General features: G+C 43.0%; 1 protein-coding gene across 8 annotated transcripts in view; it reads right to left on the bottom strand.

The window, feature by feature from the left end:
* Positions 1-14931, bottom strand: part of LOC133461606 (cytoplasmic dynein 1 intermediate chain 1) — a 58659-nt gene that overhangs the window by 34651 nt on the left and 9077 nt on the right. For 5 of the 8 annotated variants that reach the window (XM_061742698.1, XM_061742697.1, XM_061742701.1 and 2 more), the window contains 2 exons: positions 3536-3628; positions 463-634 (listed from right to left, as the gene is read on the bottom strand). In XM_061742698.1, the coding sequence (XP_061598682.1) occupies positions 463-634; positions 3536-3628 (265 nt within the window). The remainder of the gene's footprint in view (positions 1-462; positions 635-3535; positions 3629-14931) is intronic. The other 3 variants (XM_061742699.1, XM_061742702.1, XM_061742704.1) reach the window with 1 other exon arrangement.

Below are 14931 nucleotides of genomic sequence, written 5' to 3'. Positions count from 1 at the left end.
GTCGAAGCTCAAGTGAGTCAGTAAAAGCAAGTTTTTCCAGAACGGCGCAGCACCGCCCCAAGAAGGACACTTGCATCTTTAACCAACACTTTGATCACCACCATTTGGATCCAAAACTTCAGATGGAGAGACAATGCTCTGTAAGTTGGGGTGGAGTCGCTTCACAGGAGTCTTGAACCCTCCAAGAGTGTGACATCACCATGAAGATATGCTTTCTAAAGAACAAAGAGCCTCCAAGGCCCCGACAGTGACACGGCGGCTATGAGTCAGTTAAAGACATCTCTGGAGTCTGAGATGCACCAGTAGATGCTCACATGTGTTCAGCATCTAAGCTGTGGACTCGACATATTCTGATTGGATAAATATTAATTTTAGAAAGTATGGATTATAAAAAAAAGAAAATAATTGAACAAAAATCGTTGAATCGGTTTTGGGAAATCAGCTCAGAGCAACGTCACTCACCCGTCTTTGTCCTCGGGGTCTCGACCGCTGTAGTCGAAGAAAAGGTCGTCCTCTTCAGCCAGAGCTCTCTCCATCACCCGAATGCTGCAGTCGAAGAAGCTCTGAAAGTCAGAGGAGTGGAGGATCTGTTGCCTCTCCTCCTCCGTCAGCTCCCTCAGCATGGGAAATGAGCCTGTTGAAAGAAACGTCATCTTAGTGATACATACATGGTAAAATCACAATAGTAGTGGATGTATAACCCAAAAGAGCAGCACATTTTTATGTTTGTATAGCTTACATGACAAAAAAATCCCAATAATGTGTACTTTCTTCCCAGAAGTCACGTCTTTACCTTTACTGCTTTGGACCAACAGTTTATATAAACATACATAAAGTGACTCGGTGTCCCCGGTAGCTGAGCGGGCATCGCTTGCATTCTGAGCTGTTTCAATCAAATCAGTCTGGTTCCACAAATAAAATATTTTCTGTTGCTGTTGATACAAATGACTCACACCAAAAGGTATCTGGTGCGCATCTGTGCTGTTTCAGACGGCGCTCCAATTATTGTTGGAACGGGAACACAATGCGCAACGCAGCTGGTACTAGTGTGAACGCGGCGCAGGGATTTTCTTTGTGCGTGCATGTTTTTTGTTTTTCATGTGTTTTTTCAGCTCTTCCAGCTTCCTCCCACAGTCCAAAACCAGGACCGGTAGGTTGGTGGTGATTCTAGATGATCACGGCAGACCGGTAGCCTGTCAAGGATGTACCCGAACTAACGCCCTATGACCGCTGGGATGGGCTCCAGCCCCCCAACGAAGATGAACAGAATATAGCAGGTACAGAAAATATGTGTCTAAATATATTAGTCTCATTATTTTGTTGTGGTTCTGCATTGATTTAACAAGTTGGAGATTGACGAGAACTGTGAAGATAAAAGTGGTTTTAAACACGCGGCGACCATGGTTTGCTTATAATATCATGTTTATGATCATGATCATTCATGTAGACAGATTAATGGACAGAAAAATTATAGTCATCAGCACTACCTTTTGTTGTCTTCTTATAAGTAAATATTATCTCTGTCATCTTTGATTTTTTTTATCTTGTGTAAAATTTAAATTAAATCCATATTTTTTTGTCCCTATTCATAAACAAAGGATAGACAAGAAGAGGGGGACCAATGAGCTGCCATCTGTTCATTTTAACTCTGGGGACGCCGGCCAAAGAAGCTAATAAAAATCTGAATAAAAATAGTTAGAGCTTGATTTAAACCTGCTTAGACATTAAGTGGTGCCCAGGAAGATTCTTTATGTTTGACATTATTTCACAGAAGTCTTAAACTACTGATAAACAGAACAGATATCGTGCTGAAGTTCATAAACCCAGACGTTAACTTCTGTCATGTCTGCAGCTGAAGCAGCACCCTACGTTCACCTTGCAGCTCCGTCGTCAGTTTAACATGCCCTTCATCTCCATGAAAGCCAGAATCCCATCCAGGACATAATAAACTACAAACAGCTCCTAATGCATCTTTTCTAGTAAATCGTCCAGCGAGAACTTCATAAACAAGAGAAAAACAAAGCCCTCTGAGCGGCCCGCCTCCCTTTGAACATAATGGCGGCACAGCATGTCGTCCAGTTTTTAAAGTCACTGTCCCCAAGTGCACATGTGATTTTAAACACGCACGCATGCAGACACACACATACATCGACCTTTAGCCTTCCTCTTGACTTTGATCCCCCCATCCCTTTGTATTTCTTACAAGTTGTCAGAAAAGACCCAGTGAATCGAGTGGCAGAGATCAAAGGCCAGACCTTCTAATAGGCCGGGATGGCGAGGAGACGGATGACTGTGTGTTTATGAGCGTGCGTGCGTGCATGTGTGTGCATATTTGTGTTTGTCTTCAACACAATGCCCTCACGGATCCTTGTCCCTGAGGCTGAATATGAATACATCCATCTGTGTACCCATAAAGTCTTAACATAGTTTTAACATACCTAAGAGCGCCGTGCCTGTTTTACTATTATCTATTTTCCATGTACACCCACGTGCACGCGCTTCGCTATTGCTCTTCACTTTGAAATGTGGCCGGGGGGTCAAGTGACAGGTTTTTAATCAGTGTTGACCCCCGCATGCCATGGAGCTGATACGCCGGACCCGCCTTAACCCCGACTGTAACCTACCCCCACCCTCCAATCTGATACACCCACTGCATGGCAGAGGGTGTCACACATGAGTGGCCATGTTTCATGATAGATTGCCCAGCAACATCTGAGAAGTCAAAAGATGAAGGAGACTTAAGGATGAAGAATCATAAGTTGTGTGTTTGTAGTCAGGGGTGGGGGGGTGGGGGGGGGGGTAGAGCTTGAACAACTGAGCTTTTGCAGCACAGCAGCAACTTCAGTCAGATGGATTCAAGTCATGTTGTAGTCAAAACACGCTTGTAATTAGTGATGCACCGATTGTTCGGTAACCGAAATTGTTCGGCCGAAAATGGCAAAAAAACACTTTCGGTGTTTGGTGGAATAAGTGGGAAAAAACCGAACAATTAATAACGGCGTTGTAAAATAAGGAAATAGACTGGCCGCTCCGTCCCGTAACGTTGCGCACTACATAAATCGTTGGCCAACCAAAAACTAACCACATAAGAATTTTACCTAACATTCACCAGGAGGTGGAACCAAAACAACATAATGCTGGGAAATTACATTTTTTTATCTTCAATAAATATTTTCTACCTTGTAATTTTGTAAAAGATTTTTTTCTTTGAAAAGCATGCCTAAATCAAATGTATTTGATTTATGCAATGGTGAAAAAATTGGCAAAATAAATGAAAAACTGCTGAAGAACCATGTTCGGTATTGTTCGGTATTCGGCCAAGTGTTTATTATTATTTTCGGTTTCGGTTTCGGCCACAAATTTTCATTTCGGTGCATCACTACTTGTAATTTAAGGTATGCCTTCTTCACTCAAACTTGATTTAATATTTAAATTTTGTGGTAAATAATTTAATAATCACAAAAAAAATACATTTTTGCACTTTGTTTTGAAAGTTTGTCCTTTTAGACATCAATCAGACTTTGTTTTCACCCACCCTCTTTATGCTCCTTGTTGTCATCGTCGTCTGGCTGTTCCGACTCTGGTCCCGGCTTCGCCTCCATCATCTCATCTTCCTCTTCCTCCTCTACTGAGAGAGAGTGAAAAAGAAAATGCAACAGAGCGAGAGAGGCCTTATGTTAATCAACAGCTGTTCCAATTTTCCTCGACCTCCTGCTGCAGGCCTCCTCCCTCTCCGTCTTACCAAAATAATCACTCCCAGACATGCGCGGGTACACCTGACTAACTAACATCCATCTCAAATGGCTTTCATTCTACCAACATACAGTCTACCATTTGTGTGCGTGTGTTTTCCTTTCTTTTTTTTTTTTTGTTTTTTGTGGAGCTGGTTGACACACAAACATGAAGCTTAGACGCTGCACATGTAGATTAAGCCAAGTTTGTTTAGAGCAAAGATATAAAACAGACTGTAATCAGGGTTATAGCTGGTTCATTGTTAGGACGTAACACTATTCACTGGAATCACACACATGCATGCACACAATCAGCAGGATATGTATATGTGTGAGTGTGTGCGTGCTCAGGGTTCAACTATGAAGGGTTACTGTCAACACAGGCACCTGCTTGTCAGCTACTGGCCCTCCTCCCCTCAGGGTATGTGTTGGTAACCCTCGCCAACCTCTCCTCCTCTTTTCTGCTGCTCTCTCCATCTGAAACAGATGCCGACAGTCGTGGGGCCTCTCGACAGACCTCTTAACACCCTGACACCGCGACCAGACACCTGTGGTCTGCCAGCGTACACGCTGCACACACATACAATCTGTCTTTCTCTCCCTCTCGAACACACACGACCGGGGCCCTCGCCTGCAGTGCCAGGGGTGGCGAGGGGTTAACTGGCGGGGTCAAGCTGACAACAGTTGCTCAGTCCGTTGGGAGGAAGTGACTACATCACATCCTCAGAAATGTCATGTCTCTCTCTCCCTCGCACATACACAGAAACGTACACAAAAGCACACACACGTCAGGGTGTGTTTAACTCAGCTGGAGTATGGCCCGGGGCACAGTTAAAACCACTCACTCGAAGGCTGCTCCGGCGCTGGATGAACTGTCCATTTATCACTTCCACTCGCCAAAAGCATTTGAACTCAGCGCCGCTTCAGCTACAATTTCCATCAGTGACTTTATTATCATTATGCTGACATTTAACTCCTATTCATTCAACTTAGACTCCCATATTTGTGACTTTTGTTTTCATTTCAACATGCAGCAAACATGTTTGATATATGACTTTAATTTCCATCATCTGTGCACATGATAAATGACTAAGCTAGATCAAATGCACGCTCGTCGAGGCTCCGTCCAAGTCGGTGGTTAACAGCCAGCTGTAGTGATCCAAACACCAGTGACCCACCAGTATGGACAAGAATCCAGAACGGACCAGACAGGCAGACTGCCAGACGAGCTCTATGTCAAAACATACATACGCATGCTCCCTTTTTTTTTTCTTCCCCCAGATTGTGTTCCTCCCTCCGTCCTTTATTTGAGCACCTCTATCTCGCCCCGGTGCTGTATTTTTGGTCATCTATCAGTCATTTTCTCCCTTCGCAAAGTCCAGTCATTAATCTGCGAAGCTTCAGAATGCACAAAAAGGAAAGCGGGGACGATACATTACACGCAACTCCTACTTTATTTTTCTGACCTCACATGACCGGTCCGGTGGTTGGAATGTGTGGTGATCTGGATGGGAGGAGCGTGAGGAGAAGAGGGAGACCACATTGAGGAGCGGTCAAACTGTCAACCCCAGGGACCACAGGAGTCTGGAGCAAGGCAGAGTGATTCATGGACTATGGGTTACCTCACTGAGAGAGACGGTCCAATTCCCGTATGAGGATACTGCTGATGTCTTTGCCAGTGGCCATGCATCAAATTGTTCTGTCATAGCTCTGCACCAAAATATCCCCACTATTTCCTTTGAGTGGAAGTTTTCAGATATGCTTTCATGTGCGCTCTAAAATAAAGTAAAACCTATACAGCGTAAAAATTGTACTGGAAAGAAGGAATCATATAAAACTTTATGTTAAATTTTCAAGAGTGCACACAGAGTGGCATTATTTCCTGTTGTGTTGTGAAAGAAGCACTGAAAGGAAATCAAACAGACAATCTCGCAGTGTGAGCGTGTCTGCCAGCTACCCCGTAAGTACCTGCAAACATTCTTGCTTCCACCTCATTCCAGTCACGGGATGCTTTTTCTTTCCACCTGCCGCTTAATACCTCTACTCCCCGCAGGACGGCCGTTTAACTGGTATCCTCCCCCTGAACCCAGACGGGGGTCCGACTTGATGAAACTCGGCTTGGGGGCTCCCGTTTTGGCCAGCCACACGCCCGGGGTAATGATATCCTCCGTAGCCCAAGCTGCTGCATCTGGCTGCTTCAATCTTCCCCTTTGCTGCTTACTCACGCTGACCAGACCCAGTCATTTCAGAACAGCCCAGCAGGTATGCAGGCACACCGTAGGGACACATCGCACATGCACCGAAATGTGTAAAAAGTGGCAAAGCAGACAGAGCTGCGCTCCATACACACTACTACAAATGTAATGGAAAGAAATGTTCTGTTGACTTCTCTGACTGACTCCAATTTTGAGTGGGGAAAAAAAAAAAGATATTTGTGTCACACTGGCCCCTGATCCCACCTTCGGTAACTCCATCACAGCTCTGAATGCCTCCAGGACAAAGAGATCTGATCGCTTAAACCACATTCAGAGGTGGTCTTGTGCATATAAGCTCACATTATCCTTACAGTGTGAATACAAATGTGCTGAGGGGGCCACGATAAAGCGCCACCTACTCCCCTGGCATGCCTCGCAAAAACAGGAGTACATTTGTGCGTTCCTCCCTGAGAAGTATTTGCTATTTCTGCTAGCAGACTGGGTGATTAGACATAAAGCCATAAAGTCCTGAATCAGGATAAAACTGTTTAATTTAGTTTAATCAGCTACCAGGAGAGAAAAAATGTGGGCCTTGGCTTTCATAGGCTACTTATGATCATCCACAGGCCTCTACATAGTGAGCCTCGCTCAACAAAATAAAAACAATGGGGCTCACAAGTCAATGACTCATTGAAATAAAACCAACAAATTGAAGCAGTCTTGGCTCCAGTGACCTGAGTCTGACTTGTCTGAGATGTCTTTAACGGACTAGTCAGAAACATATTTAGCCTGATTAACACTACAGGTTGTCAGTGCATGAGGCTCACGTTAGCTTGTATAAGCTCCACCATAGCTTTTTAAATGAGCTGAAGTAGTTCAGGCGAGAGTAATGATCTGTTGGTGGAATAAAGTCAGAGTAGTCTTAATGAAGGCTGATCAACCACTGAGTTTCATCAGCTTAAACATTTTGTATAATTTCACAGTTGGCTGATGGCACCGAGCACATGGAGGGGGAGATGCTGACAGCATATAAAGGATGTGCACGGTCTTGTGCTGCCCTTCAGCCAGGACAATAAAGCACAATGGCGCGGTGTGTCAGTGCAATAATGTGTTGGCATGTGTTCCGTCTGGTGCAGATCAAAGCGCCCCGGCTGAGCTTTTATTCCCAACCCGATCCACGGTGAGTGCGAGCGCGCTGAAATGTGTTAACGCATGCTTGGTAAGATTTGCATATTTATCAAAGAGCTGTCGAACGGAGGACGAGACTCGGCCCCAACTTTGTCATCAGGTGCATTATGGGACAGAGCTGCACGCTTATCCAGGCAGCACAGAGGTGACTACTAAATTGAGTCACACACAATCACAGTTGACGCAACTAATAATTTTTCCGAGAAGCTCATTGTATGAATCACAAAGAAAGAAAGCTACTAATGTGACAGAGAAGGGGCAGCGTATGTAGGTAAAGGGACACAACAAGAAGAGCCGCGCAGATTTCTGCGGCATCCCACGCAATGGCAGCGACCCTGCAGAGACGTTCATATGGAGACGCACATATACACAAAGTTGCACGGGTTTCAGAGGCGCTGGTTGTCGAGGAGACCACAACACAGGCGCTATGCAGAGGAGTAGGAGGAGCTCGACAAAACTTGAAAGGCTCCTCTAATGTAGCCTTAGCACGGCACAGACGCCCACAAACACACCAACTTCACTGGGAACAATTCAAAGGAACAACACCTACGCACTTCATACGGCTCACCTGAGGCATCAGGGGAATTCTCTCACTTTTATGGGTCCCATCTTTTGCAATGGCGAGCTAAAATGGATCTTAAGGAAATGTATCTCAACACAGTGAACATTACATAACTAAAAAAAAAACATAAAACATTTTAGGACCATTCTGGATTATTCCTAGCAGACATTTTATCTTCAGGGTTACAGTATGAGCCTACGGTCCATATTTTAACCCGTTCCCTGAGATTTAAATAAATTAAAAAAAAAAAAACATTTACACCAGGCACACAACAACCTCTTTTAATCAGGCTGGACAAAAAAAAGAGACTTTTCTAAAGGATAAGAAGGCACATCATCACAGTTGCATCATCTTACTAAGAACTCATATTGTCGGGGCACAACACCACTAAAACATCCTACAAAATTGGGATAATTTTGAGTATTGCATGCAAAATATCTTTATTTACGTAAAGAGCCGCTCCGATACATAAAACGTCAGGCAACTGATAATCCTCAGAAACCCAGTTTGCTAATTTTACTATGTTTTGACCTTTCCATTTATTCTAATAGAAAATAATATTTAAAATTCCTCATGGTTCATTAAGCCATGATTACCACAGTAACAGTAAACATGTTCCCCTCATAAAAACACATTAGTAGCAGGCCCTGACTCAAGACTGGCAGAGCTAATACCACAGCATGACTTAGATTAATTCATTTCTTCACCACACTGATCAAATATCGTATATATATGTGTGTGTGTTCAAGTCTGGGTACACCCAAGTGGGTCTTTTATGATCTGTGGCAAACTTTGCTGAGTGCTGCAAGCTGCCTGAGTTTTTTTGCTTCATTTTTTCTTTCTGTCAGCCTCTTTCTCTCTCTCCCTCTCTCTCTCTCTCTGTTTCTCTCTCTTTGTCCACACTGACCCCCCCCCCCCCCCCCCCCCACCCCCACCAGCACTGCCACCCAGACTTTAAAATGAGCCATCATTGCCATGCCATGCCATGCTCAGAGCCCCACCGCAGGGCCCTGATTAAAACCAATGACTTCAAACTTTCCAAACCGTCAAAAACCCATTTAAAGAGGGAGAGGGAAAGAGAGGGAGAGAGAGAGGGGGAGACTGAGAAAGAGAATGAGATGGACCAACAGAAAGAAAATGTCTTATTTAAAGTACTAAATTACTGCTGTGACACCAACTCACTTTGCAATGCATCATCTGAAGCTGGTATTTGTGTCACTCAGACATGCGTCCGTCTGCATTTGCGAGAGCGTGTGTGTGGCACAGATGTTGATTAGTGGTCTGTGCTTCCCACTCTGACAACAGTTTCATGTCGTTTTATTATAATGGGACATATGGGACGGCTATAATTTTAATATTCCTTTTCAAAGATCCGCACGACGCATGATATTTTCTAATTGTACTAAAACAGACAAATGTGTTCACAGGCACAAGAGTGTAGAGTTTAGAAACAGCACTATAACCCGCTCTAATCTGATTCTGTTGAGCTCATTAGAAATCAGAAAGGCAACGCATGATGGAAGTTAATTTTATAACTGGAACAGTTTATAATGCTATTATTCAATTGTACTTCATCTTGAAATCTCGTAAAAACTTCTGTCACTTCATCCTGGCAAGAAGAATTAGGAGAAAGCAACAGTGCATGTTCCAACAGTGCACCCTGCTGGAGAGCTACGGAACTGCAGGAGCGTCCCAGTCAAATCAGCAGTTATCACATTTTATTTTGGTCAACTGTCAAACTAAAATATGAAAATGAACTTGAAATGTAACGCTTAAATAAGGTTAAAACATAATTAATAAAAAAAGGATTATTTTAAAGGTTTTTCATGAATGATTTTAGTCAAACGTGTCATTTAAACTTTGATTTATTTTTGCTTGGCTACATAATGTTTGGAGTTTTTTTCATTTGAGGGTGTGTTTTGTTAAAGGACGTCTGCTTTAAAGCTGAAAGTGTAAGCAGTCTAAGGAGTTCGAACTTGGCATATGAAGTCTGGCAAACATGAAATCGATACAACCAGCTAAGGCAGGGCTAGTTGTTGCAGTGAACTGCTACCCTTTCAATTGAAAACCCCTGGGGAGTCGGGGAGATCCTGGAATACAAGAGAGACCACCCAGGCAATTGGTAAAGACCCACTGTTGTTTTACACATGTATAAAAAATGCAAGGAGGAGGTACAGGGAGGGACTTGCATGTCAAATAGTCAAGTTCAACAAAACGCATGCCAAAAAAAGAACATGAAAATGCTGAAAGAAAAAATGGAGAAACATGAAACTGTATTTCTACTCATCTCAAGCACTCATCAGATGGCAAATATTATTTTGGATGATGGCAATTTTACCACAGAGAGAAAGCCAGAGGGTGGGAGATGAAGAAAGGGTTCGTGTACCTCATTATACGGTGGTCATAGGGGAAAATTGCAATCATCTGTGAGTCACTTGAAATACCTTACGTGCTGCAAAAGATATTCTTTTTATATTTTTATGGGTTTTAACAACCACGCTGGTTTGGAGTGAAAACCGCCAGGGACCCCGCGTTCAGTCTTGCAAGTGAAACAGCAGTTAGAGCCCGTGCCCTTTGAGAGCAACAGTGGATCAAACCATACTGTTTTATGAAGAGGTAAAGGTCGATTTTGTCTGCAGAGAAAACACCAACAGACCGTAATATGGAGTATGGAGGAGTATGCGTTCACACTTCAGTAGTACCCCTAGAAAGCCCTCCCTCGAGGCGATAACTCCTTCAAAAGACAGGTCACCAAATATGAAAAGAAAAATTCTTAAGGTAATTGTACTTTTTTTTTTACAGAATAAATTCAAAGTTGAACAACTGCCCGTTTTGTTCGGGTCCTTTGAGCGGACTCAATGAGGTCACATTGTACGTGGATTCGGCCTCTCAAAAACACACACAACTCCCTGGCCTCCTCTGACTGTTGAAGCCGTCTGGCTGGAACAACAACGTATGAGACAAGCGCTTCCATATGTGGCGACGGACGCACGTATACGCGCATGTATAGACACAAACAGAGACGTGCACACGCATTAATGTTCTAAATGCACACTCGCATTTAGAACTTTCTTCATATAGGGCACTGAAGATCAAGATTATTGGCAATGTCGGTTTCATAGAGCGTGAGAGTGAATTATATGTTTCTATTTGATTAAAAGTAAAGCTAAACTGGATTGTAGAAAAAAAAACTCACAAAGACAAGAGAGAAAACATTAAATATTACTATACAAGGCAATGATCTGACACCGGGCAATAGCACCAGTGTCATCAGGCGTTGACATACCTGTATATTTCACAAGCATGCGCATTAAGAAGTTCTGAGTGGACGTTTGACTCCCGGGTTACACTAAGCTTTCAAATACACACCAACGAGGAGCTGAATTGTGCACTTAATAGGCGGATTTCAGATGTTCCTACAGATCCTCTCAGCATCTGTTGCAGTCAATGTGCTGCTCCTCCTCACAGTGCTGTTGTTGGGGACTCGTTGGAGGTGAACACAAAGCACCCTTTGACATTTTGAGATGCTCAAAAGTCATGTACATATATGGTGGTGGTAGGAAAAAGAGATTGATGAACCCATTGAGTCCTGAGACCGAAGTTTACATTTACCGTTTATTTTTTTCAACCATATATATATATATCATACAACTTTTTATACTTAGGTTAGGTTGTAGGATGTAAGGGACAGGTGTATTATTTACTATTGTCACTGCATCAAATCAGGCATCCCTTTATATTGCCTCATAAAAAGATAAAGTCATAATAAGCTCCAATGAACTAACTATTCATCTGTTCAGCTCTTGTAGTAATGCCAAACGTGGATTACAAGACCTTTGGAACCAATTTACGATCCGTTCCTACTGGATCAAACCCAACATGACTTTTATTTGTAAAAATGTTGATAAATATCTAAAGTACAGGGCCCTTTTAATGGTATTTAATCTTAAGGAGTTGGTGAGAGGAACACCAATATTAACACTCTAATCATACCAATGCACTGGCATTGGTCAGGATTTTTTAATTTTGACTTTGGTTCGCTAACTGCTTCATTAATGGCTAATGTGAAGCTAATGTGTCTGTGAGTGTGTGGGTGTGTTTGTGTGTGTGTGTGTGTGTGTGTGTGTGTGTGTGTGTGTGTGTGTGTGTGTGTGTGTGTGTGTGTGTGTCCACATGAGCGTCAGAGTTCTCGTATGTCCATTTCTATGGATTAGTTTGTGTTCATCTATGAAAAGTGCATTATTGTGCACATATGTGTTTACATTTATACGCCTGAACGCTTATGGGTGTGTGACTATTTACAAGAACATTGGTGTGTCTTCAGATTAATGCCAGGACATGAGGTTTACAATTAAAGATCATTACCAGCCCTCCAAATGTAAATAGAAAAGTTTGCCGTTTTTTTTGTTGCAGTAAATATACCCAAGGAGTTTCTGACCATACTCGAGCTGCACAGAGCGTGAAAACTAATGGGCCAGAAAATGCTGCAGAGGCTGGAAAAAGAGCTGCAGACACATAAACGTTCATATAAACTCCAGACCACTTGAACTTTTAACCCCTGACAAGGGGTTTTCCAGCATTGGAATATCAAATTATAAACAAATACGCAGAGTTTTATCTCTGAGGGCCTACTGCTGGTTCAGAGAACAATTATGGCTGTAGTATCAGAACTGCTTTCCTGTGTCATGGTGAATTTACTGATTGTCCCCCTTTAGCTTCTGCCTTCATTTCTTCTTTAATCCCCAAGTAATCGAAAAGTTCTCCTCACCTCTTACCATCTCCATATTTTCTGTCTTCCCTCCATTTTCTCTTTGTTTCATTGGATATTTTCCACATCAAACTATTATGGGTATTTTAGGAGCTCCACTGAGTGAACTCATTTACTTTCAACTGGCGAACAATTTGTCCACGGAAACCTGCAAACACTTTAGTACGAAGAAAGCAGATACCCATCATCAGTACGGAACCAGTAAAGTGGAGTGGAGTCTGCCGGTCCAAGTATTGATGGAACTGTCAATGTCAGAGCAGCGTTGGACTGGGATGAGGACTGAAAACTGGTGCTCAGTTGCTAAGACACTGGTATCAGTTCTAAACTCCTTGCTGGTTAAGTATTGATAAACTCTGTTGCTACAGTTAGCAGTTGTGTTTTGCAAATATATTTTACAATTTACAATCTGCTGATGGTGAATAAATCTGCTGACATTAAACCATAATGTTTGAGTTACAAGTGTGTTTATATTCTGCTCTCTAGCTGTGGCCAAACTCTGAAGAGTGGGAGTGGAGTCCATAAAAGAGCTTTGTGGGAGCTGACTGATGCAGCAGGGCAACAACCGTAAAATTAAAGGGATATTGTGCTTTTACTTAAGTGGGGTTGTGTGATGACACACACAGACACACACACACACACACACACTAACTAAATACTAAGTTTATTTTCCAATGCAAAAACAGCATTTCATCCTGCTTGCTTTTTTGTAAAGGCACTGACGTTCAGCTTTAATGTATCTCTTCTTCCTAAAAGCCATCTCCTTCAGCCATTATTCCATCTAATCCCTCTGGTTTATTTTGGATTTGAACATATAGAAACAGATAAACTGTAACTACGAGGCTTCTTTTCACACATGTGCTTAAATGCTGTTAAACTGTCATTTCTACAGCACTGTCCATATTTCTCGGTCAGGTAACACTGTTCTTTTTCATGTTCTTTAAAGGAACGCTCTGTGGTGCTGGGCAGTTCAACTGGAGGAACAGAAGCCCCTTGTACAAATACTGAAGAGCCTTATTGCAGCCAGCACAGGTCTTCTAAAGCCCAAAAACGATTTAAAAAGCAACAAAATGTTCGTTTTTCTTTAAAAACCATTCTAATTTTGTATGCACTTATCTGACCTCCATAAAAGCTTAAAATTGCCATGATTTTATGCTTTTCAGATTTTTATTATTGATGTGTTTAATATGGTAAAATATCATTTGGGAAACATGTGGCCAGACACTTAAAATAAATACTTTATTAGGTACACATTGCTAGTACCAGGTTAGACCCCCTTTTGCCTTCAGAACTGCCTTAATCTTTCGTGGCATAGATTCAACAAGGTCCTGGAAACATTCCTCAGAGAGTTTGGTCCATAGTGACATGATAGCATCACAGTTGCTGCAGATTTGTCAGCTGCACATCTATGATGCGAATCTCCCGTTCCACATCCCAAAGGTGCTCTATTGGACTGAGATCTGGTGACTGTGGAGGTCATTTGAGTAGTGAACTCATTGTCATGTTCAACAAACCAGTCTGAGATGATTCAAGCTTTATAACAGGGTGCGTTATCCTGCTGGAAGTAGCCATCAGAAGATGGTACACTGTGGTCATTAAGGGATGGGTGGGTCGTGGTCAGCAACAATACTCAGGTAGGCTGTGGCGTTGACACGATGCTCAGTTGGTACTAATGGGCCCAAAGTGTGCCAGGAAAATCTCCCCCACACCATTACACCACCACCACCAGCCTGAACCGTATTGGTACAAGGCAGGATGGATCCATGGGTTCATGTTGTTGACACCAAATTCTGACCCTACCATCCGAATGTCGCAGCAGAAATGGAGAATCTTCTGTTGTCCAGTGTTGGTGATTCTGTGTGAATTGTAGCCTCAGTTTCCTGTTTTTAGCTGACAAGAGTGACCCGGTGTGGTCTTCTGCTGCTGTCGCCCATCCGCCTCAAGTATCCACGTGTTGTGCGTTCAGAAATGCTCTTCTGCATACCTCGGTTGTAACGAGTGGTTGTTTGAGTTACTGTTGGCTTTCTATCAGCTCGGACCAGTCTGGCCTCTGGCATCAACAAGGCATTTGCGCCCACAGAACTGCCACTCACAGGATATTTTCTCTTTTTCGGACCATTCTCTATAAACCCTGGAGATGGTTGTGCGTGAAAATCCCAGTAGATCAGCAGTTTCTGAAATATTCAGACCAGCCCGTTGGGCACCAACAACCATGCCACGTTCAAAGTCACTTAAAGGAGCTTGAGGCCGGATTGAGGCAGAATTTATGAAAAAAAATCGTATACGTTTTAAGTTTTCTAGTAATAATGTCAGATGAAGCGTTCCAAACCCAAAAGAATGAGCCCTCTTGTGTATCTCTCCGTTGCCTTGAACAGGCTGTGTGCTGCAAAATGTGCTGCAATTCGGTCCCAAATTTCCCGCGCTGGGCTGCGGATGTGACGTCACATGACGCTGCATGCACGTTCTCCCCGTTCTCCCGTGCCGGCTTCA

Source organism: Cololabis saira, chromosome 15 (genome assembly GCF_033807715.1).
Source record: "Cololabis saira isolate AMF1-May2022 chromosome 15, fColSai1.1, whole genome shotgun sequence".
NCBI classification, from domain to species: Eukaryota; Metazoa; Chordata; class Actinopteri; order Beloniformes; family Belonidae; genus Cololabis; species Cololabis saira.
The sequence above is the reverse complement of the archived record's forward strand: the minus strand, read 5'-3'. Positions and strand labels throughout refer to the sequence as shown.